The following is a 22,339-nucleotide window of genomic DNA, read 5'->3' as shown; positions in this document are numbered from 1 at the left end:
TTAATTATATCCTGAACTCCATGATTATTTCTTTCCTGGTAATTAAATGACCAAAAGCCCAAGAAGTTACCCTTTAAGGTAGTTAAGCGTTGTAATGGTATGTAATGCTTTTACTAGTACATAGACTTTATAGTTAATGGAGTGATTTTATGTTTATTCTCTCATTTGGTATTTACCTAAGGTAGTAGGACAGAGGATTACTACCCCATTTTGGGATGAGGAAACAATAGGCAGAAGGTAGTCAGATAAGCCCTGTGCTTTTTGCACTGCACCTTGTTATTGTATATGAAAAACAAGGTAAAGCTGTTCTGTCTTATGGGGCTAATTCCTCCTCCCACCTCTCCTTTTCCTGTGCTTCTCTTCCCCCAAAAGGCACACATTTTAAAAAAGGGGGTGGGGAATTTTCTCAGTTCAAATATAATCTTATGTTATAGGACTAAACAAATTGATCATAAAAGGATCAAATATTGAATCAAATTGAATTATTTTTAAAGATTTTGTCAAACAAAATAGGTGATCTCAGCCACCTTTCTTTTAGAACAAAGCATAAGTACTACCAGTGTGTTGGAAAATTGTCTTTCATGAGTCCTAAGTTCATTAAGGTCAGGTAGGGTAGTTGGAGGACTTTTGCCAGATAGGAGGTTAGAGTTGTGTTGGTTGTTCTATAGTGTTCCATAGCTTGTACATGCACACTTTGTAGTATGTATTGGGCACCTCTAGATTTGGATTCTTACCTTGAACCACAGAGATTGGTATTTTTAGATGAATCGTGGTGTTCTTAAATGATCAGTTACTTAATAGTTTTTAGTTGTGATTTATATTCCTTGCTTTAGAACAAAGGAATTCCACTGTGTTCACAATGTAGCAATAGCTATAATTTTGAAGGACTACATAAATTTAGTGAGGTGATACGGAACCATCTCCAATAAAGGGGCTAGCTAAGGCTATTCCTCTGAACTATTGTATTGTGAAAACATAGAGTGACTGACTTCCCATCATTAGGCCCCTGGAGAGAGTAGACTTTGAGCTTGATCTGCCAGAACTTTTCGTCTCCACTCTGGATTGGTGACCAGATTATCTCCAAGTCCCAGTCCTTGTGGACAACTGCACCTTTAATAAGCTTGAAAACCTTAAGTTTTCTACTTTGAAATGTCTAAGAATCTGGCATCTTGGTATTTTGGAGTACATTTTCCAGGAGAAGGATCAGGACATCTAAAGGTAAAAGGCTTAGTAGAGTTATGTTTCAGGCTGAGAAGACCCATAGGTTCTTAAGTTTTTGGCCGTCTACTGAGTTAACAATTCTAAAGAGGGAGAACATGCAGTGAAAGAGCACAGAACTGAGAATCAGAGCATAATGGGTTTTAGTTCCAGCTCTGGCATATACTTGCCCTGGGACCCAAGGCAAGTCCTCAGTCTATCTGGATAAAGTATCTTTATCTGTCAGATGGGAATATCAGTACCTGTGCTGTGTTTGCAGTGAAAAACAAGTGAGATAATGTAAAGAAAAGCACTTTACAAAGTGTAAAGCATGTACAAATGTAAGAGATTAGCATAACCATCTCAGTTGCTTTGCACTCTTTGAAGTGGTCTTTACATTCTCAGTTCCAGACAGCTGTATGCATGGGGATGGGAGATTTAGGATTTGGCTGGCTTGGATTTTTATTTTCTCATGCCCACCCTCCTCCTCCCTGTCTCCCTTTCAACATTTAAATCAATGATAAAAGACACTAAGCAGAGAGCAGAATTCAGTGTGGCTGTGAATCAACAGAATCCATACAGCCAAATTAATTCAGCCAAGCTCATCCTGACATTCTTTTAACACCACACGGGATTTTAATTGAGAATTCTCTGAGAGTGATGATATGCCATCTGGCTTGTGTATGATGCTTGGTACTTTTTGCAACCTTTTAATGTATTTTCCTATTTGTGTTGCTGCAGCTGCCCTGTGAGGTACTGCTATAGGTGAGCAGAGACTCCAAGAAGTTAAGTGACTTACCCAGGATCATAAACATACTAGTGACCCAGTGCATGGATTTGTGCACATTGAAAGGAAATTAATTAGAAGGTGGTTGGCGGGGCAGGACTGGGCAAGACGGGGCCGGACATGCCCTGGAGCCAAACTCCCAAGGTTCTTCCCCAGCATCTGCGTCTGGAGTGAGCGGGGTCCCTCTGGCAGGTGAGGTCTCTCCGCCTGGCCTGTGGGGATTGGGCCAAAACCGGCTCTCCACATCCCCCTAGGGGTCCCAGAGTGCGAGAGGGCACTCTGCAAAGTTGCTGTCATACAGGGTGTGGAATGCAAAAGTGTGCAGTAAACCAGATTCAGGGCCAACAGTGCCCCAGCAACAACATAACCCACAGCTGAAGGTGGAATTGCGTGGCCCCGCGAGGTCAGTGTGCATCATAGTGACAGGTCAGACAGTGGGAGGGACACTTAGCACATTAGCCTTTTATACATAGAGGTAGATAGCAGGTTAGTGGCCAGAGAATAAGACTTTCCAGGTTCAGTACATTTTCTTTATTTACTCTTGTACTTTACTACCCCCAACTGTTGGCAGCTGACTGACCTAGAGACATTAAAAGGGGAAGGATAAAATAGAAAAGAAAAAATGTTTTAGGGTGTGAAAAGAGACAACAGAGAAATAAAAGAAAGATGCTTATATAATAGGAGACAGCAGTGCCATTAGCATCTTCTCTTTTATGCTTGCCACAGAGATGTTGGGAGCAGGGAATAGGTAGGTAAAAATAATCTTTGGGTTAAGGATTTTATGTCAGTTATAAAAGCTGAGACTGCTCATCTGTCTGAACAGTTTGAAAGGACATAAACCTTAAAACTGCAGAAAGTGCAAATGAACAGCTATACTAAATCAAGAACAGAATTTAAGAACTTTTGCATTTTTGACTCCACCATTTACTATATTGTGCCTTGAGCAAGCAACTTAAAATACCCACCCTCAGCTTTCTTATCTGTAAAATTGGAATAATATTAATATCTTTATCACTAAGCTGAGTAACGATCAGTTGAGGGTAATGTATGTGATAAGTAGTTTGTAAACTCTAAAGCTCTTAAGTTGGCATCTTTGAAACATTCTTCAGAATCACACTTCTCACCTCTCCTGAGCATACACAAACACAGGATCCTTCCAGAAGCTGGACAGAGGTTGTTCTCAGGGTTTCTGAGTCTTATATGGGATCCAGTAAGTAAAATGGCTCTTTGTTTTAGGATACAATTTGACCGGGCTACAGGCACTATTTCTGTTTCTAGCTCATGTCAGAATTCTCTTTCAGGCTCAGGGCCTGAAAAACCAGTTACTCATCATTCTTTCTGCAAGAATTTATTTATTCCTATTAGATTGGAGGGTCAAAGAGATTAACAAGTATTTCTGTGGGGCAGAGGGTCTGGCCTAGCTTATTTCTGATAGAGGCTGAACAGGTGAGGGAGCCATATAACAGCTGTGTGATTTAGGGCAAGCTTCTTAGTCTCTGGCACTCAATTCTCTATCAGTAAATGGGGAATAACACTGCCTTTGTCATGGAAGGATTCGATGAAATAAAACTTAATATTCTTTAGAACTGCGTTCCAAACGTTACCTGGCCCTTTTTTGTAAAGGGCCAGATAACATTTTCAGCTTGCAGATCATAAGATTTCTGTTGTAACACTTCAACTCTAATGTTATAGTGTGAAAGCAGTCAGAGACAATGTAAATGAATAAGTGTGGCAGTCTTCAGTAAAACTTAATTTATAACATGAGGCTGCAGACCTTTGCTTTAGAATACTTCACTAAAATATTTGGTCTTTCCCCCCATCATACAAAATACCGATAGTGTTTTATTGTTGTCATATATGCAGGGATGGTTTAAGTTGAGTATTGATGAAGGAATGAGGAAGAAAGTATATGAAGTAAGTGTTTAATACCATTTCTATTCCACAGAAACAGGTTTTAAAATGTACTGTTCATGGCTTCCTATCAGTTTCAGTGCTTATACCAGTTCCTATGCCTTCATTTATAATGATGTTATGATCTAGCCACTGTTTCAAAGATTACATTGTAGTAGATAGCAAACAGAAACATGTTTTTGTTTTTGAAGGAAAAGTGTTTCTGCTTCTAGTTTTAAAATGTGTTGGTGTGAGCAGATCTTTAGGAAGAGCAGTGTGCAGCCAGTTCCAACTGTTAATCTTTTGGGAAGCATGTTTTTTCCAGTAGGTGGTTTGAAAAGCTTCATACTTAGCCTCTTAGAGCTAGAGACAGACACGCTCAAACACTAAACTTGGCACTAATCAGGAAAGAGGTCTCTAGTAAGGCTACATTATTCATTCTTATAGTAATGGGTGTCATCTGTATCCACTTATGTAAGGGTTTGGAACTTAGGTAGTAAGGTTTCTGGCACTAAGCTTAGTGCTTTCTTGTTTAAGTAGAAACCTTAGATGAGCTTAAATAGACTGTTGAACCCTCTTTTCTGGCTAGTCATTCTGCCTTCCCTTGTATTATTCATTTAGTGACTTATAGGCCTTCCATATCAGACCACCCATCAGCATATTTATGTGTTCAGTCCTGGAGTGGCTCAGTGGAGTGACTGGTCCAAGACCACCAGTAGTGGGCAGCAGGCCATTTCACAAACATAGGTCTTGTGATTTCCAGAGCAGTGTTATTTTTCTTTTTCTGAAATTGTCAATTTGAGGTTGGCTTTATTGTGGAGAGGATATGCCTCCTTAAGGCTTGAAATGTTTTTCAGCCATGATTGATAATGGCATATGTCCTTCTGTGTAAACATGAGAACCAAATTTTCTGTTAGTAGAATTATTGTTTTGAAAATCTTAGTTCTCAAATTTAGTTTTAATTTTTCTTTGTAGTTTGGAAGAACATCTAAAGTAACAAGCACAAATTAGCTTTAATCATACCCCTTTTCTTCTTATCCATCTAGCTACTCATATTAATATTTCTTCTTTATCTTAAACTGTCACTCATCATTTGAAATATAACATCCCAATAGTTTATTTAGCTCAGTGGTCAGCAAACTCATTAGTCAACAGAGCCACATATCAACAGTACAACGATTGAAATTTCTTTTGAGAGCCAAATTTTTTAAACTTAAATTTCTTCTAATGCCACTTCTTCAAAATAGACTCGCCCAGGCCATGGTATTTTGTGGAAGAGCCACACTCAAGGGGCCAAAGAGCCGCATGTGGCTCGCGAGCCGCATTTTGCTGACCACGGGTTTAGCTAATTCAAATAAAGAAACCTGAAACTAACTTAGATAACTACCTGAAGCAGCACTGGAACATAAAATGCATGTGATACTGCCGACTGGGCTTTGAAATAAAAATCTTGTCATCTCATGACAGAGGAAAACATTATTAAAATGCAAGTCAAAAAGGGAGTGAAGAAGATACGTGCTTTGAACATAGGGAGATACTTGTTGGAATATGTTAAGTTGAAGACACAGGAATAACTGAGGACACTCATAGCAGCCTAAAAGCTGCAAGTTGGATGGGGGTGGGGGGGGGCATTAAGGAGAAAGATGGTAACAATGTTTAGATTTGTTTTTCATTCAGAACAGGGCTAAGAGATATTGCTTATGCTTGACAATGAGAGCATTATTATTTTTTAGGTAAAACTTGACTGGGATGAGTCAGCTCTTATATTTCAATAGAAGCAGCATTGAATTTATTTTAGGAGAGCTTTCTGTGGTCTTTTTTTTTCTTGAGTAGTTGTGATATTAGGGTTTTAAAGTATTATCACCCCAAAAACATTTAATTTGGTTTTAGTTCAAAGAGCTATATTGTGGGTTTAGGCATATTATAAAGGACTTTTATAGAGAGATTAGAGTACATGCTAAGATATAGGAGAGCTAAAATCTAAAGATATAGTTTTAGAAATTAGGGAGTATTGCACTAAAACCTTGTATTTGTTTATATTTTATGAGGATGATCATTTTGATACATCCTTTCCATGTCCACACATATCACTAAGGGAGGATTTGGCAAGCATGGTCAAAAGCAAAAGTTTGAAAGATTTCTAAGAGAATCTTAAAAGAGGAGCACTCGGCCTGGCTGGTTTGGCTCAGTGGATGGAGCGTCGGCCTGTGAATTGAAGGATCCTGGGTTTCATTCCGGTCAAGGGCACGTGCCCGGGTTGTGGGCTCAGTCCCCAGTGTGGGGCGAGCAGGAGGCAGCTGTCGATGTTTCTCTCTCATCATTGATGTTTCTTTCTATCTCTCTTTCCCTGTCCGTTCCTCTCTGAGATAGAAATAAAAAGAAAGAAAGAAAGAAAGAAAGAAAGAAAGAAAGAAAGAAAGAAAGAAAGAAAGAAAGAAAGAAAGAAAGAAAGAAAGAGGTGGGGGGGAGGAGCACTCTACTTCTGGGATATTTTGAAAACTGCGTAGGTCTCTTTCTTTTTTCAAGAATGATGAACAGTAACTGGATATTCAAATGACAGCTAGATTGGCCACCACTGAGTGATCTGATTGAATCATCTCATTTCCTCCATGGTTTTCTCCTTATCGTCCTGGTAATGGGGTGGCCAAAAGAGGTATTTGCCCTCCTTCTCCTATTTACCTGTTATCATAAATCTATCCTTGTCTCCTTTCTTTTTTTTTTAAATAATTCTTTATTGTTGAAAGTATTACATATGTTCCCTTTTTGCTCTCATTGATCCCCTCCAGCCCATCCCTGTCCCCCACCCCAGGCCTTCACCACCCTATATCCTGGTCTCCTTTCTGAGGAGGTTCTGACTTTCAAAAGATTTATATTTGGGATTTGTAGGCAGCCATGTTTTCTGCCTTCCAGTCTTCCTTACAAAGTTCAGGACCGACCGTGTGTGTGTGTGTGTGTGTGTGTGTGTGTGTGTGTGTGTGTGTGTGTGTTTTGCAATGTTCAGGACCCACAGACCAGGTGTGTAATGTGTGTGTGTGTGTCTTGCAATGTTCAGGACTGACCGACCAGGTGTGTGTGTGTGGGGGGGGGGGCGGGGTGTATGGATCCGTCTCCTTCCAATCATGGGATTTCTGATTATAATCCTTACTTTAAAGGCCTATCAGGAACCTTGTTTATTTTGTATAACCACTTCCTTTGGTTGTTCAAACACTCCCAGTAAGTCTGTTTCAGGGCCAAGCTTTCCAAGAGGCCTCTTTCTCGAAAGGCCATACCCAGCAACTCTCTTGCCCTTTTATTCGGGATAATTACTTAACAGACTGCATGCTAGATGCTGTGAGGAATCCAAAAATGAATCAGGTCCTAGCCACAAGGAGCTTGTAAACCAGAAAAGGAAATGATAAAACATACACATAAATAATGATCATACAAGGTAATGTGGTGAGGGCAGAAGGATATTACTGATCAAGGGCTTTAGGTTCATAAGAAGGAGTAATCACTTCCAGAGGGGGTATTTAGAGAAGCCTTGTGGAGAGATGGCAATTGAGTTGAACATTGGAGCAATAGGTTTTGCATGATGGACTCTGATTCTTCCCTTTCTAGCTTTGGAAAGCAAACTGTTTTTGTGGGTTTAGGCATATTATAAAGGACTTTAAATAAATTTAAAGTTTTTAAAAACAAATAATAGATATTGAGAGTTGAGATTACATCTAGCAACAACCATTCAGTATTTCATCTGATCCTTAAGTCTTTACTAAATAGTCAGGGAGTCTTATTCAAGTACTTATAAAGTAATTAATGAACATGAATGATAGGTCTACAATGATAAATTTACAATCAATAATGAATTAAATCTGGGAAATTCTATACTGCTTTTTTTTTTTTTTCATCAGCGTGATCTAAGATAATGTGGCTTGGTCTTAGGGCAGTTTTGTCCTTGTCATCTATATATAAGTAGTTTTATCCCATAATAGAGATAGCAGTTTAAAAATGGAATAAAAAGGGTCATGGAATATAAATCTCTTTCTTACTTTAAAATACATACTTTTTCTCATCATCCCAGAAGATGAACCTAGCATATTTTCCATTGGCTGTAGATGTTATAAATACCTTAATTGCAACAAAATCAGTTTTGTTGCAATTGATGTATTAATTATAAAGATAAATGATAAGATTAAGCCTGCTTTATATTTTTTAACTTTTTGGGATGCTTGGTGAACAAAAGTTGTTTGTGTTTATGATTAGGTTTTGTTATTTTAATGTTAAGTTGTACCTTGGTCAGAAAATATTAAGAACCTCAATTTGTTTTCATAAAATCTGTTGCTTGAGATTTGGTCTGTTATTTAAAGCCCCATGTAAAGACTGGACCTGCTTTAAGGAAAGCCTTTGGAATCAAAGTACTCACTTTTTCTAGGAATTTACAGTAACAATTTATGTTCTTCCAATAGGTATTAAAAGAAGTAACTACTAATCATTTCTGTGCAAAGATGCTAGAAAATATGCTCCAAACTTTTTTGTCTTTTTCTTCAGGATAGGATCTTCTGTTTCTAATGAGGAGAGTATCTTTAAAGTCAGGAATTTATCAAAAGAGATTCCTGGATAAAAAAATCATAAAAGCTGTAATTCTAAATCCAAAGCTCAATTGGAACTTTGCAAATTCAACTTAATGTATAGAACTGTCCAAAGCTGAACAGAATGCCTTACCAGTAAGCCAATTTCCCAGAACTGGAGAGGGATAAGCTCATATTTAAACTAAATGACTACTTAGGGTGGGATTGAGTAGGCTGGGCAAAGGTTGAAGTAGAGCTGTGAGCATCTTTTAGAGGGGTGGGCCTGGGTGGCTCTTAATGTCTTTTTCAGTCCTAACCTTCTATGATACACTAAAATATAAAGGACAGTTTTATTGATGTATTTTGTGCTATTATCCCTTTGTGATTATCTAATTCAGATGGGCTTCTCAAGTTAAAAACGTAACCTATAATTCATTTTTGAGTTTCAGAAATATTTAACTTCTATTTTGTACCTAATCTCCACTTCAACAGCGTGAGGCTCTGAGCCAGCCAAGGAGGACATTCACGATCTATTGACTGCCCATATGTTTGGGAATTGATTGCGCCAAGACATCCTTAGTAGGGGTAATGCGGAATTTAATATCAGACTGTGCACAGGTGGTTTTAAAAGTGTTTCTTAAATTGTTCACCTTTGTAATGATTGTTGGGAGAGATCAGAGGACAACCAAAAGTTGTCACCGATTTTCTAAATCTCACAGACCTGTACACTCCAACTAAACCCATTCATCATTAGCAAGAATACAATATATCACACTGGCAATTATGACTGTAGTAGTTTGCATGGCAGATTTTGCTAAGATCAGGCCTGCCCATAGATCCATACAATAAAAGGTTAGATTCTTCTTTTAAAATTTTAAGGAATTATTTTCATTTCCAGAAAGATTTTTTTATTTGCCCCATTTTAAAAGGTTAGTGAGTCTCACTTTCTTCATTGTCATGAGTATCTCGTAAGACTCTATTAATAACAATAAATAATTAAACTTCTCTACATTATCTTGATTTCTTTGTTCTCAGTACACCTAAGACAGTGGTCGGCAAACCGCGGCTCGCGAGCCACATGTAGCTCTTTGACCCCTTGAGTGTGGCTCGGCGTTAGAACCACTTCTTCAAAATAGACACCCAGGCCGAAAACCGACTTCTGCGCATGGGCCACAAAGTTTCAATCACACTGTACGTGCGCGCCCGCAAGTGGTATTTTGTGGAAGAGCCACACTCAAGGGGCCAAAGAACCGCATGTGGCTTGCGAGCCGCGGTTTGCCAACCACTGACCTAAGAGAGTAGTGTATAGGTTATTCGCATATGGTGATAAGTGAAAATGTAATGGAAGCTGAGTTAAGGACCTTAGTTGGTTATTTAAGACTCAGGATTTTATCTAGTCATTTCCAACTATGATTCAACACTCTTTACTTAATTCCCTCCAGAAACTCCAAGATCATATTGCTTCCTAGTACTTAGAGTTCTTGTTGGTCTATAGAGCTTCTTATGTAGGCCTCTAGCACTAGAAATTGGCTCCAAACCATTTCCCATTACATCATCACCCACTAATGTCATTACATCAGAGTGAAATCTGCTTTGAAGATTGTACTCTTGTTTTCCTTCATTTCTTTCCTTTTATCATTTCCTTTAGATCAGTGGTTCTCAACCTTCCTAATGCTGCGACCCTTTAATACAGTTCCTCATGTGGTGACCCCCAACCATAAAATTATTTTCGTTGCTACTTCATAACTGTAATTTTGCTACTGTTATTAATGAATCGTAATGTAAATATCTGTGTTTTCCGTGGTCTTAGGCTCTACAGCAGTGCCTCTCAACCTGTGGGTCGCTACCCACAGGTTGAGAACTGCTAGCAGGGTCGCCTAAGACCACGGAAAACACAGATAATTACATTACGATTCATTAACTAGCAAAATTACAGTTATAAAGTAGCAGTGAAAATAATTTTATGGTTGGGGGTCACCACAACATGAACTGTATTAAAGGGTCGCGGCATTAGGAAGGTTGAGAACCACTGTTGTAGAAGGGGAAAAAAAAAATCAGAGACCTCTAGAACATTTCAGACATTTGAAGAATCAGACATCCTCACAGACTAAACCTAGATTTAGCAGCCTTCATTCCACTCTGCTGATGGAATGATCTGCCCAGCATGTATCCACATGGAGCCTGGAAAGTAACATGTTTGGTGCTCTTCTTTCCGCCCTTCAGAATTAGTTCTTAATGACTTACATAGCTTTCTACCAGCATCCTGTCACTGGCATTGTTAAACCTTTTCAAATAATTTCCCAGAATATAAATTCTTAGGACATCCCTAAGTTTCTAGTTCTTTGTGTTTGATAAACTGTTTTTTTGCATTTAAGTATTTGCTAGGTAAGCATTTAAGACATCTGGAGTTTTTTACTTTCCCTCTGGAATCTTTTAAGACATTACAATATTATCTATAGTTATAGCTGAAGTGGGGGATCCTAACTGATCTTCTTTCGAACCCTTCATAAAGCAGTTGACTGAATGTAGGTTCTGACCCTCTTCTTTCTATTCTAAATTTAATTCCCCATTGTTGCAAAGTTAAATGAGTCCAGCCTGTGTGGCTCAGTGATTGAGCATTGACCTAGGAAACAGGAGGTCACGGTTCGATTCCCAGTCAGGGCACATGCCCAGGTTGCGGGCACCATCCCCAATGTGGGGCATGCAGGAGACAGCTAATCCGTGATTCTCATCATTGATGTTTCTGTCTCTCCCTCTCCCTTCCTCCCTGAAATCAATAGAAATATATTTAGAAAAAGAAAAGTTAAATGAAGTAGTGTAAACATCCACAAGGAAAGATATAAATAACCTGGACAGAAAGTCTGACTTTATTATTATTTTTAATGTGTCTCATGTATGTATTTGTTTTCAGTTGTCAAAATGTCCACAGAAGGAGGATTTGGTGGTACCAGCAGCAGTGATGCCCAGCAAAGTCTACAGTCCTTCTGGCCTCGTGTCATGGAAGAAATCCGGAATTTAACAGTGGTAAGAAAGGAGAAACTTTTAAAGAGTCTAAAGAGTTATGAGATGAATAACCAAACATAGACTAAAACATGTGTAATCTCAAGCACATTTACAAAGGCATAATTTATTCCTGATGTCTGGGTAGGGCAATGAAAATATAATTGACCTTAAGTGAAGTAACTACAAGGATTTTTTAATATTTTAGTGACTTTCCTCAGGCATGTGGATTTGTAGTGGGCACTTTTAGTTGGAGGTAGTTTAATATGAGACATATCTTTTAGAGAATGTAGAAAAGTAGAGCTCTCACTTTTCTTCAGTCGCTTCAGTTCATTTCTTAGGCCCAATTTAGTGGCCCTGACAAATTTCTAGAACCCGGTGAAAGCTATTGGGCAATTTATTCAAAAACAGATTTATTCTAAAGCAGTCACTCTTTCCAAGTTTTAAAAGATACACTTAGATTAGGGTTTTTCAGCAGCAACATTATTGACATTTGGGGGCTGAATAATTCTTTATTCTGAGAGCTGTCCTGTGCATTGCAGGATGTTTAGCAGAATCCTTGGCCTCTACTCCGCAGATGCCCGTAGCACGCTCTCCATGTTCTGGCTGTTGTACCAACCAAAAATGTCTCCAGACATTGGCAAATGTCTCTTGGGGGCTAAAATCATCCCCTGTTGAGAACTGCTGACTTAAACTAATCAAATATAACTCTGGCCCTTGGGGAGCTTATAATCTAGTAATTATAACTAGAATCATCCTATATAATAAAAGCCTAATATGCAAATCGACCAAACAGTGGGATGACCGGTTGCTGTAATGTATACTGACCACCAGGGGACAGACACTCAACGCAGGAGCTGCCCCCTGGTGGTCAATGTGCTCCCACAGGAGCCGGGCTCAGGGCTGACGAGCGCAGCGGTGGTGGCGGGAGCCTCTCCCGCCTCCCCATCAGCGCTAAGGAGCAGCGAACTGAGCTAAGGAGCAGTGAGCAGGCGGGCAGTAAGGAGCGAGGGGTCCTGGACTACGAGAGGGATATGGATATCCCCCAAGGGCTCCCGGACTGGTAGAGGGCGCAGGCCAGGCTGAGGGACCCCCCTCACCCTCCAGTGCACAAATGTCGTGCACCGGGCCTCTAGTTTATTCAATAAATATCTATTAAATAATGAGTCAGGCACAGTGATAAGTCTGAAGCAGTGAGAAAGTGCTATGGTAGCACAGAGGACACAGTGCTTGTTTCTCCCTGGTTGAGTTAGGGAAGCTTTAATTAAAAGGGACATTTTGTTGAGTCTTAAAATATTAGTAAGCATTCACTAGATGGAAAAGGTGAGAGAGTATATCCTCAGTAGAGACAACCAGCATTCGTAAAGGCATGGAGGCCTAGAGGGGAGGGCCTTATGTTTAGAGGAACAGCAAGAAGTTCAGAGTGGCTGGAGGTTACTATGTTGGTAGTAGTGGGTGGGGTAGGATTTTAACAGTGGTAGCAGGAGGTGAGACAGGTTATAATTGGAATATTTTCAGAGTATAGTGTCATCTCCTTAATGAAGAATGTTCCATTTGGTGTCATTTCAGTTAGATGTATCATTCCTACCTTGAAGGTATTAGCATCTTGGTAGAGCAGACACTGGATTCCTTACTAATGTAGAACTAATGTTGCAATTTCTTAGAATTATTAGCTTTTAACCTCTGACATATAAGGTCAGTTCATTTGTTCACTCATTATGCACCTACTCATTATGCACCTACTGTGACTATGCAAATACTCATTATACACCTACTGTGACTATGTTAGATACTGTGGATCCAGTAGTGAACCATACAGACAAGATCACTACACTCACAAAACATATATTCTGGTGGGAGAGACAGACTATAAACAAGTAATGAATGAATAAAATAAATAATGAATAAAATAAAAAACTAATTCATATTCTGGATGTACCTGTGGGTCATGTTTGTTTATATGGTAGATTTTTCAGAAGATGAACTTGGCTTGGCCTTTCTCAGAGTGACCTATGTTCACATGTGGTTTTTCACAGAAAAGTCACTCTTTCTCTTCTGCAGTCTAAAGGTGATGCTTTTATCAAAACTGTCTTAGATATAAAAGAGAAGGGAGGAAAAATAAAATTATAAAATTATTACTGGGGTCTATTGTTCATATTTTAAGGGGATAATCTCATGGTTAAGCTTATCAGGTTTTAGTGCTGGGGTCCGCCTGGTATAAAACTAGTGCCCTTCTAGAGTGTGGTGGTATTAGGCCAGTATAGCAAGTCTACGTTCCAGCTGAGCACAGAACCAGAAATCCAAAATCAGGCAGGTGGCCAGAGAAACTCTGGAGGCTCAAGCTCAGCACTTACCTTTTCTGTATTTTGTTGGGTTTTGATTTTTTTTAAATTGTGGTAAAAAATAGAACAAAATTTACCATCTTAACCTTTTAAAAATGTACAGTTCAGTAGTGTTCAATATATATTCACATTGTTGTGGATCATCTCTCCAGGACTTTTTCATCTTGCAGAACTGAAACTCTATACCCATTAAACACCTACCCTTTCCTACTCTCCCCAGCCCCTGGTAACCACCATTCTACTTTCTGTTTCTATGAATTTCATCAGTCTTAAATGCCTCATATACGTGGGATCATACAATATTTGTCTCTTTGTGATTGGCTTATTTCACTTAGCATAATGTTCTCAAGATTCATCCATGTTCTGCATGTAACTGGATTTCTTTCCTTCTTTAGTCTAAATAATATTCCATATATATGTGTATTCGCTACATTTTATTTATCCATTCATCTGCCTCTCCCTATGGTACATGAAGGCATCTGCTTCTCTGACTGCATCTCTGCCTGTGTAACGTTGTCAGATATTTTAGCATTTAGTCTGTGCCTATCCAGAACTCACTAGCACTTATAACCAGACTTCCTCAGATAAGTCAGAGCCTTTTAGGTTGACATCTCAACATGTCTAACAGATTTTTAAAATATCCATATGTTCAGACTATCCAAACATAAATAAAATGTATGAGAATATTCACAAGTTGTTGTGGTCTCTAAAACTGGGACAAAGATTATTCTAAAACAACGAATTGAAATTTGCTAGGTGATATATATTACCTGATATATTGGAAATACTAGCTCCAGTCAATTTGGTCTGAATTCTGCAAAAGCAGTTTATCTTTCCTTTCAGTGTGGCCTCATGCTCTTTTCACTCCGTAATTGTGCATAAATCCAGGTAGTGTTCAGCTGGAACTGAAGTTGGTCAAAAATCATACCAAAATGTTTGTACACCAGAATGATTGTGTAAAATACCATCTTCCTGCTCAACAGAGCTCTGGAAACAATAATTGACAGACTTTTTGGCATGGGATTTTATTCCTCTAGACGAGTGGTCGGCAAACTCATTAGTAAACAGAGCCAAATATCAACAGTACAACGATTGAAATTTCTTTTGAGAGCCAAATTTTTTAAACTTAAACTTCTTCTAACACCACTTCTTCAAAATAGACTCGCCCAGGCCGTGGTATTTTGTGGAAGAGCCACACTCAAGGGGCCAAAGAGCCGCATGTGGCTCGTGAGCCGCAGTTTGCCGACCACGGCTCTAGACCTCTTTGAAAGTGGGCAAGAGAAAGCTAACTTTGTCTTTTGGGGGATAGATGGGGAGGCAACAACGCTGAATCTTGAAAAAGAAAAATATAATCCTCCCCTAACTTACTCAGTACGATTCAGCCTCCAATTAGCTGTAATGTAGTGCCGAGGTCACTTTCTTTTATTTACTAGTTACATCTTTTCATTCTTCAGTGCCTCCAGATTGGACAGTGATATTTTTAACATTATAGTCAAATCAGATAACCATTTAAAGAAAAACTTGGAGGTATGAAGGTTTGTGGATTATTACAAAACAGGTCCTGTGTTGTTTGAGCCCTTCTTGTAGAGCAGTGTTTCTCAAACTTCATGAGGATCTTGTTAAAAAAATAGATTTTGATATAGTAGGTTTGGAGTAGAGCCGGAGATTCTGCATTTCTTCTGAGTTCCCAGGCGAAGTCATTGCTGACTTTGAGTAGTAAGACTTTAAAAGCAGCAGTGGTCCTTAACACTATGGATCCCAATCACCAGGGGAGTTTTCAAAACTCGTGATGCCAGAAATTCTGGATTCAGTTAGTCTGGGACAGAACCCAGGCATCTTGTTTTTCAAAAGCTCTCCAGGTGATTCTAACATGCAGCCAACATTGAAAATCATTGCTTTTGAGAGGAGTCAATCCTATCTTGCTGGAGTATCTGGCTGGATAGGCCTGGAAAAGATTTCTCATTATTTGAAACTCTGGATGTTCTTTAGTGCTGCCTGAGACCCATTGGCTTCTCTTTGGCTCTGAACTCTCATTGAATGAATTCAGACTTCTTGAAACTCAGCAGTTTCAGATGGCAGTATTTTTAATGGAGTTCTTTTGTTGTGATCAAGAGTACAGAAATGTTCTGAGAGAGAATCTGCTTTTCCACTTGCTGATAACACTACCAAGAGTAGAGTCAGTCTGTCTCTGTTGTCTTTCACTTGGATCAGCATCAGGAGAAATTAGCACATGAGTTGCATGGTTGCCAATGATGAGGGAACATTGAATTGAAAGCCAATTTAGTGGACATCAGTCTACTGATAATTAAGGGCTCCCCTCTCCAATAAGGTTATTGTAAACTCTTACATGTGACTCGAAAGCTAGGATGAGATTATAGGAAACTGGGCTATTGTCAGTAATAATGAACCATACCCACACATATATCTTTTTTTTCCCAAATATTTTTTTTATTGATTTCAGAGAAGAAGGGAGAGGGAAAGAGAGATAGAAACATCAATGATGAGAATCATTGATCGGCTGCCTCCTGCACGCCCCCCTACCGGGGATTGAGCTGGCAACGCGGGCCCTTGACCAGAATCGAACCCAAGACCCTTCAGTCCACAGGCTGATGCTCTGTCTACTGAGCCAAAACAGCTGGGGCACACACACACATATATCTGAAGATCCACTTTTCACACACTGTCCCCTTAGAGCTCAAGGTTTGGGGATTACGAGAAAGTTTTTTGCAAAAGAAAAGGTTGGGGTGGGCTTAGAGCAGAGCTTTTTGTAAATTTCTGCCTCACTTTATATTTCCCCAAGGTGGGAATTATATAATCTCTTTATCTTTGATCCTTTCTTCTTGCTTTTGATTAAAGATTAGTCTTATAGAAATTCTGAAAGTGGTATTTTCTTTCAAGTTGGGGAAGAAGGTCTTTTTTTTTTTTTTATCAGTTTTGGGCTTTGATTAAGTAATCTTGGAACAAACTTGTGGAAATTATGTTCACTAACCAAGTCAAATAAGAGTGCACTTGCAAGAGTGCTGAATCTTACGGTCTTAATCTTGTGTCGTGTATGTCATCCTGGGAGGCCTTTCAAAGGAATTATCATACCCATTGTCTTTGGGATTTCTGTTTAGCATCATCATATTCTGTGATATGCCACACATGAAGGAAGACGAGTGATTGATTTCTGTGGAAAATGTTTTGTTTTTTAAATCCCTTTAGGGTCTGGCCTCAATCCAGCATTCTCTTTCGTGTTGCTGCCCTCTGTACTAAGGTCATATATCTAAAACTTAAATAGGCCCTGTTTTGTGTGTCTCTGTGCTTCTGCGCATGCTGCTTTCTCTGTCTGAATATGAATTCTCTGTTTTTCCAACAAGCAAATTTGTAGCATCCCTTCTACACAATTCAGTTGTCAGCCTCTCTGTGGAACATTTGCCAACTCTTCTTGCTCACTCCAACCCCCCATTTCCAGCTGGTATTCTTTGTTTCTGTGGGATTTTACACCCCCATTCTAATATAATATACAGCGTTATAATGTTTTTATGTGACCGTCTCTAACAAACTATAAGCTGTTCAAAGGTAAGAATAGATTTGCATCTTCCACATAGTAGCACGTATCATATTAGTTGAGTTACATGAATGAGTAAATGAAAGAGGAGAAAAAAAATAAGAATAGAAAGAATGTGTCCTGCTCTCTCCTTTTGGTAAAAATTTAATAAACTGGAGTTCTAAACCTCTGCCACTCCAGGGTTAGTTTTAGTAGAGGCTTCATGGAAAATATTGACACCTACTTTGGAAAATGAAAAGATGAAAAATTGGTGTTGGAAGTTTGTAGAGGTGAGTGGTAACCAGTAGCCAAGCAGCTTGTTGAGTTTGTGTGGGGAAATTAGATGTCTTGGTGTGCATTTTACCCTAATAGTTGTTCTTTCCTTCTGTAATTATAAAATGGGTTCTGGGAAGGCTGTTTATGTTTTTCACAAGTACTCCTTTCTTTAACATAGAGTTGAGGTTTGCTGTTGGTCTTGGAAAAGAAAGTTTACTTTTTTTTGTTTATTATACCAAATCTCAAATAGTAGCTGCTCTTTCTATAATGTGATGATGCAAAGTCCCATGTGAACATATTGGATTTGGTGTGAGTCACATTTCAGAACACTTATAGAATCAATCATTTGACACCTAGTCTCAGCAGGGATTTTGCTGATTTTAGCTAATCTCTGCCTTTGCACCTTTTTCTTCATTGCAGCTCTGAAACCCAGAATTGATTTTTAATTCTAGAATCGCATTCATCATTGAGCATGCTTTGAAATACCAGTAGTATCAAAATAAAACAAAAAAGGGCTTAATCACAAATAATTGAGTAGTGTGTTGATCAAAAAGCCCTTTCCTAAATCCTATCCACAGTAAAGTTGATATGGTTCTCTCCCCCCCCCCCCCCCCCCCCCCCCCCCGGCCTTGTCTTGTTTTTTAAGAAAAAAAGTGCCAGGGCTAAGGGCTATTCTAAAAAGCCAGCTGATAAATTTATCCTCACCCTTCTTCCATAATCTTCTAACTCACCCCCACCCCCTCCAGCTAATTTTGGAAACAAGCCCTTTGCTGCTTTGATGGGAAGGGAGCTCCCCCCAATTTCTGATGTCAGAGCAAAGGTCAGAAGAGAACTGTGGGTCACTGTGGTCAGGTGATGCTGGCACTTGCAATCCCCAAGTAGAAGAAAGAACTGGCAACTTAGAGGAATGAATTTTTGCTCCTGAGGCAGAAATCACATTTGAATCTGCTAAAAGCCATCATAAGTTTATCCTGAAACCCTTTAATTGTTTCAAGCTCTACATGGGTTAAGAATTTTGCTAGGAGCTTGTATTTTTTTTTTTTTTCATTTTATCTGTACCTCCTCTCCTGCCATGTTTTCTAAAAGGAGGAACTAAGCCAATCAGTGTGCTTCCTAATGCCTGTCTTGCCCTATTGATTGTCCCCACCATTTATGCACCTTTTGTTACTCATTTTAGAAAGATTTCCGAGTACAGGAACTGCCACTGGCTCGTATTAAGAAGATTATGAAACTGGATGAAGATGTGAAGGTGAATTTATGTTCATTTTTATTTATATTGAAGCTAAAATGATGGGTGGATTATTGCTCATTTCTCTAGAGCTCAAATTTAATTAAATAAAAATGAAAATATTGCCTGTTGCTTTTTTATTTAGTTCCTCGTAAAATTGTTAAGTGAGCTGAAATTGAACAATTTTAATTATTATATGATGCTTCTCTGAAAATTAGGGGTGTCCTGTTTTCTAGATGTTGAAAAAATGCTGAGTGCTTTTTGGAACACCCAGTTTTTTTTAGCATGTAGTGTAAACATGTAACATCAAATCATCAGGACAGTGCCATCTTCTTAGCATCTTATTACAGTCTCTAATTTGTTGATCTGAACTCTAGGAAATGTTTGATAATGCTAGTGTATCTGTGAGTATTGCATCTGTGAGTTGTTTTATACGAATAATACTTGTGAGAGGGTTTACTTGGAGGAGGCCATTACTTAGGTATTCTTAGGAGTCTGCCACCCACTACAACTCTCTCAGAAAAAGAGCAGTTCCCTCCTTACCACTCAAAATGAATAATCTCTTGTATTTGTATAGGAAGCTAACAGTTCACAGCAATTTTCCCTTCTGTTAGCTCAGTTCCTACTCATAGTAACCCTGTGAGATTTGGTAGGATAAGAATTAGTAGTTTAATTTTCTAGATATGGAGATAGACACACACAAAAAAATAAAAATGAAAATTGACTTGCCTAGTGTAGGAGAACCAAGATCCCAATACTCATCTGCTTCCTTAACTTCATAGCTCGTCCAATGCCTGTATCCTATACAGACCACCTCACCAAGGATCCAGAGCCTTGTTTGACCAAGAACTTATATTACTTGAGTACTTACTGTGTTTCAGGCCCTGTGCTGGGTGCTTGTACATATATCTTCTCATTTTATTCCCACAATAGTACTGGAAAGTTATCCTCTTTTTCAGTATGTGAAAAATGAAGCCTAAAAGGATGGGAAGCTTGAGATTTTGCCTAAATCCATTGGCTCTCAGACTCATTATTTCCCCACATTGTCTCTCCTTGGATTATATCACTTACTGACTTTATGACCCTGGGCAAGTTACTTCACCTCTCTTAAAACTAGCTTCTCTACAAGGCTGTTATGAGAGTAAGAAAGTGCATGGTAGGTGCTAGATAAGTGTTCTTTTTTCCTCTTCTCTTCTACCTGCTTTGTTCCTACTTGTGGGTTTATTTTACCTTGGGATCTCTTGAGGCTACCACATTCTCATTTTCCAACACTTGCCCTGTAGTCCAGTGGCAGGACATGAGATAAGGGGCAAATTAACTGGTTTGAATGACTGGTGATTGACAGACCTACATCTGTTACAGATGATCAGTGCAGAAGCCCCTGTGCTTTTTGCCAAGGCAGCCCAGATTTTTATCACAGAGTTGACTCTTCGAGCCTGGATCCACACAGAGGATAACAAGCGTCGGACTCTACAGGTAATATTATAGACCTACGTTGGGAAAACTGGGCAAGTAGCTAGCTGCCTGCTTCTCTTGCATAGCTTAGACCAAAGATTATTTTTCCTTAGGTCTCTGTCAAGCTGAGTGTAATTGGTATCTTCTTCTACTGTTGGGAGGCAGGCATACCTTATAGCCATGATAGTATTTCCCCACCAAGAATTTTAATTTCCAGCTCTCCCATGGTTTTCACAACTCAGTGACTGAACTCTTCACTTGGTGAGTCCTCACTATAAACAGAGGGAAGCTAAACTTATATTTATCTATTTCCAGATGTAAACAACTTCTGGTTGGAAGCCTTGAGAGACTCCCAAGAATGGACAGTCCCGGGAAGAATCAGTTTTACTGACCTCGTTAGCCTTTTTTTCCACGACTGCTTTCCTGGGAATCCTTTTCCCCTTCTTTTTTTGTTCTCTTTTTGTTTTAATCCAGCAAACCAACATTCATATTGTATGAAGACCTCTTGGTCATTGGCTCTAAAGGCTCTCCCCTCAATTGCCAGGGCCTACCTCTTGGAAGAAACATTTCTCAGACATAGAGTAAGGATGTGACAAATATAAGAGAATGACAGTATTTTAACAACAAAGCCAAGAGTGCAAATTATGTCTTCTCCTCATCTTCCTCTTACCTCAAAAGTTGCAAAAAGCATTTATTTATTTATTTATTATTTATTTATTTATCTATCTATCTATCTATCTATTTATCTATCTATTTATTCTACAACTATTTATTAAACACCCACAATGTGCCGAGCACTGTTCTAGGCTCTGGATACACAAAACAGACAACAGTCTTCACCCCAGAGGAGCCTACATTCTAGTGCAGCTAGACATTGAGAACTTATTTTATGGCTGCCTTGAAGGAAGTCTGTAGATCTAAAGAGCCAATTGAAGTTACCTTCAAGATCAGTTAAGAAAAAATAAAATAAAATGGTCAAAACATTTGAATGGGCCCTTCCAAAAAGAAGATTCCAAATGACCAGTAAGCATATGAAAAGGTGCATAACATAATTTGTCATCTGGGAAATCCAAAGTAAAACCACAGTGAGATGCTAGTTTATAGCCACTAAATGACTAAAATCAAGATAGGAATATATTAAAAAATTGATATATTCTTGAAATGAATTACTGTTCAACAATAAAAGAAACAAACTTGATCCATGGATGGATTCATCCAACATGGATGAATCACAAAAATATTATGTTAAGTAAAAGAAAGCAGAGAAAAAAATTACATAGCACATGGTGCCATGTACTGTCCATAGTGATAGAAATAAAAGTTGTGGTTACTTCAGATTGGGGGTTGGGGGTAGGGAGGGCATAGTAATTGGCTGGAAAGTGATGGAAGGGAACTTTATATTCTTATCTAGGTGATAGCTACCTGGGTGTGTATATTTATTAAAATTCATCCAGCTGTGTACTTAAGATTTATGTATCTTACTGAATATGAATAATTCAGTAAAATATTAGCACTTAAAAATTACAATGTTAAAAAGACTGATTTAAAGTATATCTATGTTTTCAAAATACTGTAGAACACATTAGTGTTTGTTTGAAGGTGGTTATTATTTCTTTCTCTTTCACCCCTCCTCTCATTTCATGCTTAGATGAGCCGTTTAGATAGCTTTGAGTAGGTGACATCATCAAGAATGTGATACTATATCCTGCTAATCGTAAATGAGTCCTGGCAGCTTTAAAATGTGCCCTGCTTCAGTAGGATGGGTTTATTATCAAGCTGATGGTTGGCAAGAATGGAGGACTGAAGTTTTGCATTTCAGTGGCTTTGGGCCATCACAGAGACAAGGGAAGGAAAAAACAGAAAATTTCCATCCCCTCTTGTTTTGTCTGATGAGTCACCTTTTCTTAAGATGTGATATGAAGAGGTTGCTAAGGATTTTGGTTAGAAGGTTGACTTTTCCTTCACCCCAACATTTTATTATGAAAGAATTCACACATAAAGTTTATAGTGAACACCTGTATACTCACCACTTGGATCCTGCCATTAAAAGTTTACTTATTTTATCCCCATATCTCTCTTTCTATCCATCAA

General features: G+C 38.8%; 1 protein-coding gene across 11 annotated transcripts in view; it reads left to right on the top strand.

Annotated features, from left to right (window-relative positions):
- Nucleotides 1-22,339, top strand: part of NFYC (nuclear transcription factor Y subunit gamma) — a 68,632-nt gene that overhangs the window by 29,310 nt on the left and 16,983 nt on the right. For 9 of the 11 annotated variants that reach the window (XM_054720473.1, XM_028160292.2, XM_054720471.1 and 6 more), the window contains 3 exons: nucleotides 11,330-11,442; nucleotides 18,743-18,814; nucleotides 20,156-20,269. In XM_054720473.1, the coding sequence (XP_054576448.1) occupies nucleotides 11,338-11,442; nucleotides 18,743-18,814; nucleotides 20,156-20,269 (291 nt within the window). In that variant the 5' untranslated portion in view covers nucleotides 11,330-11,337. The remainder of the gene's footprint in view (nucleotides 1-11,329; nucleotides 11,443-18,742; nucleotides 18,815-20,155; nucleotides 20,270-22,339) is intronic. The other 2 variants (XM_054720476.1, XM_008151302.3) reach the window with 1 other exon arrangement.

Source organism: Eptesicus fuscus, chromosome 9 (assembly GCF_027574615.1).
Source record: "Eptesicus fuscus isolate TK198812 chromosome 9, DD_ASM_mEF_20220401, whole genome shotgun sequence".
Classification (NCBI taxonomy): domain Eukaryota; kingdom Metazoa; phylum Chordata; class Mammalia; order Chiroptera; family Vespertilionidae; genus Eptesicus; species Eptesicus fuscus.
This window is presented reverse-complemented; position numbering and strand designations above follow the sequence as displayed.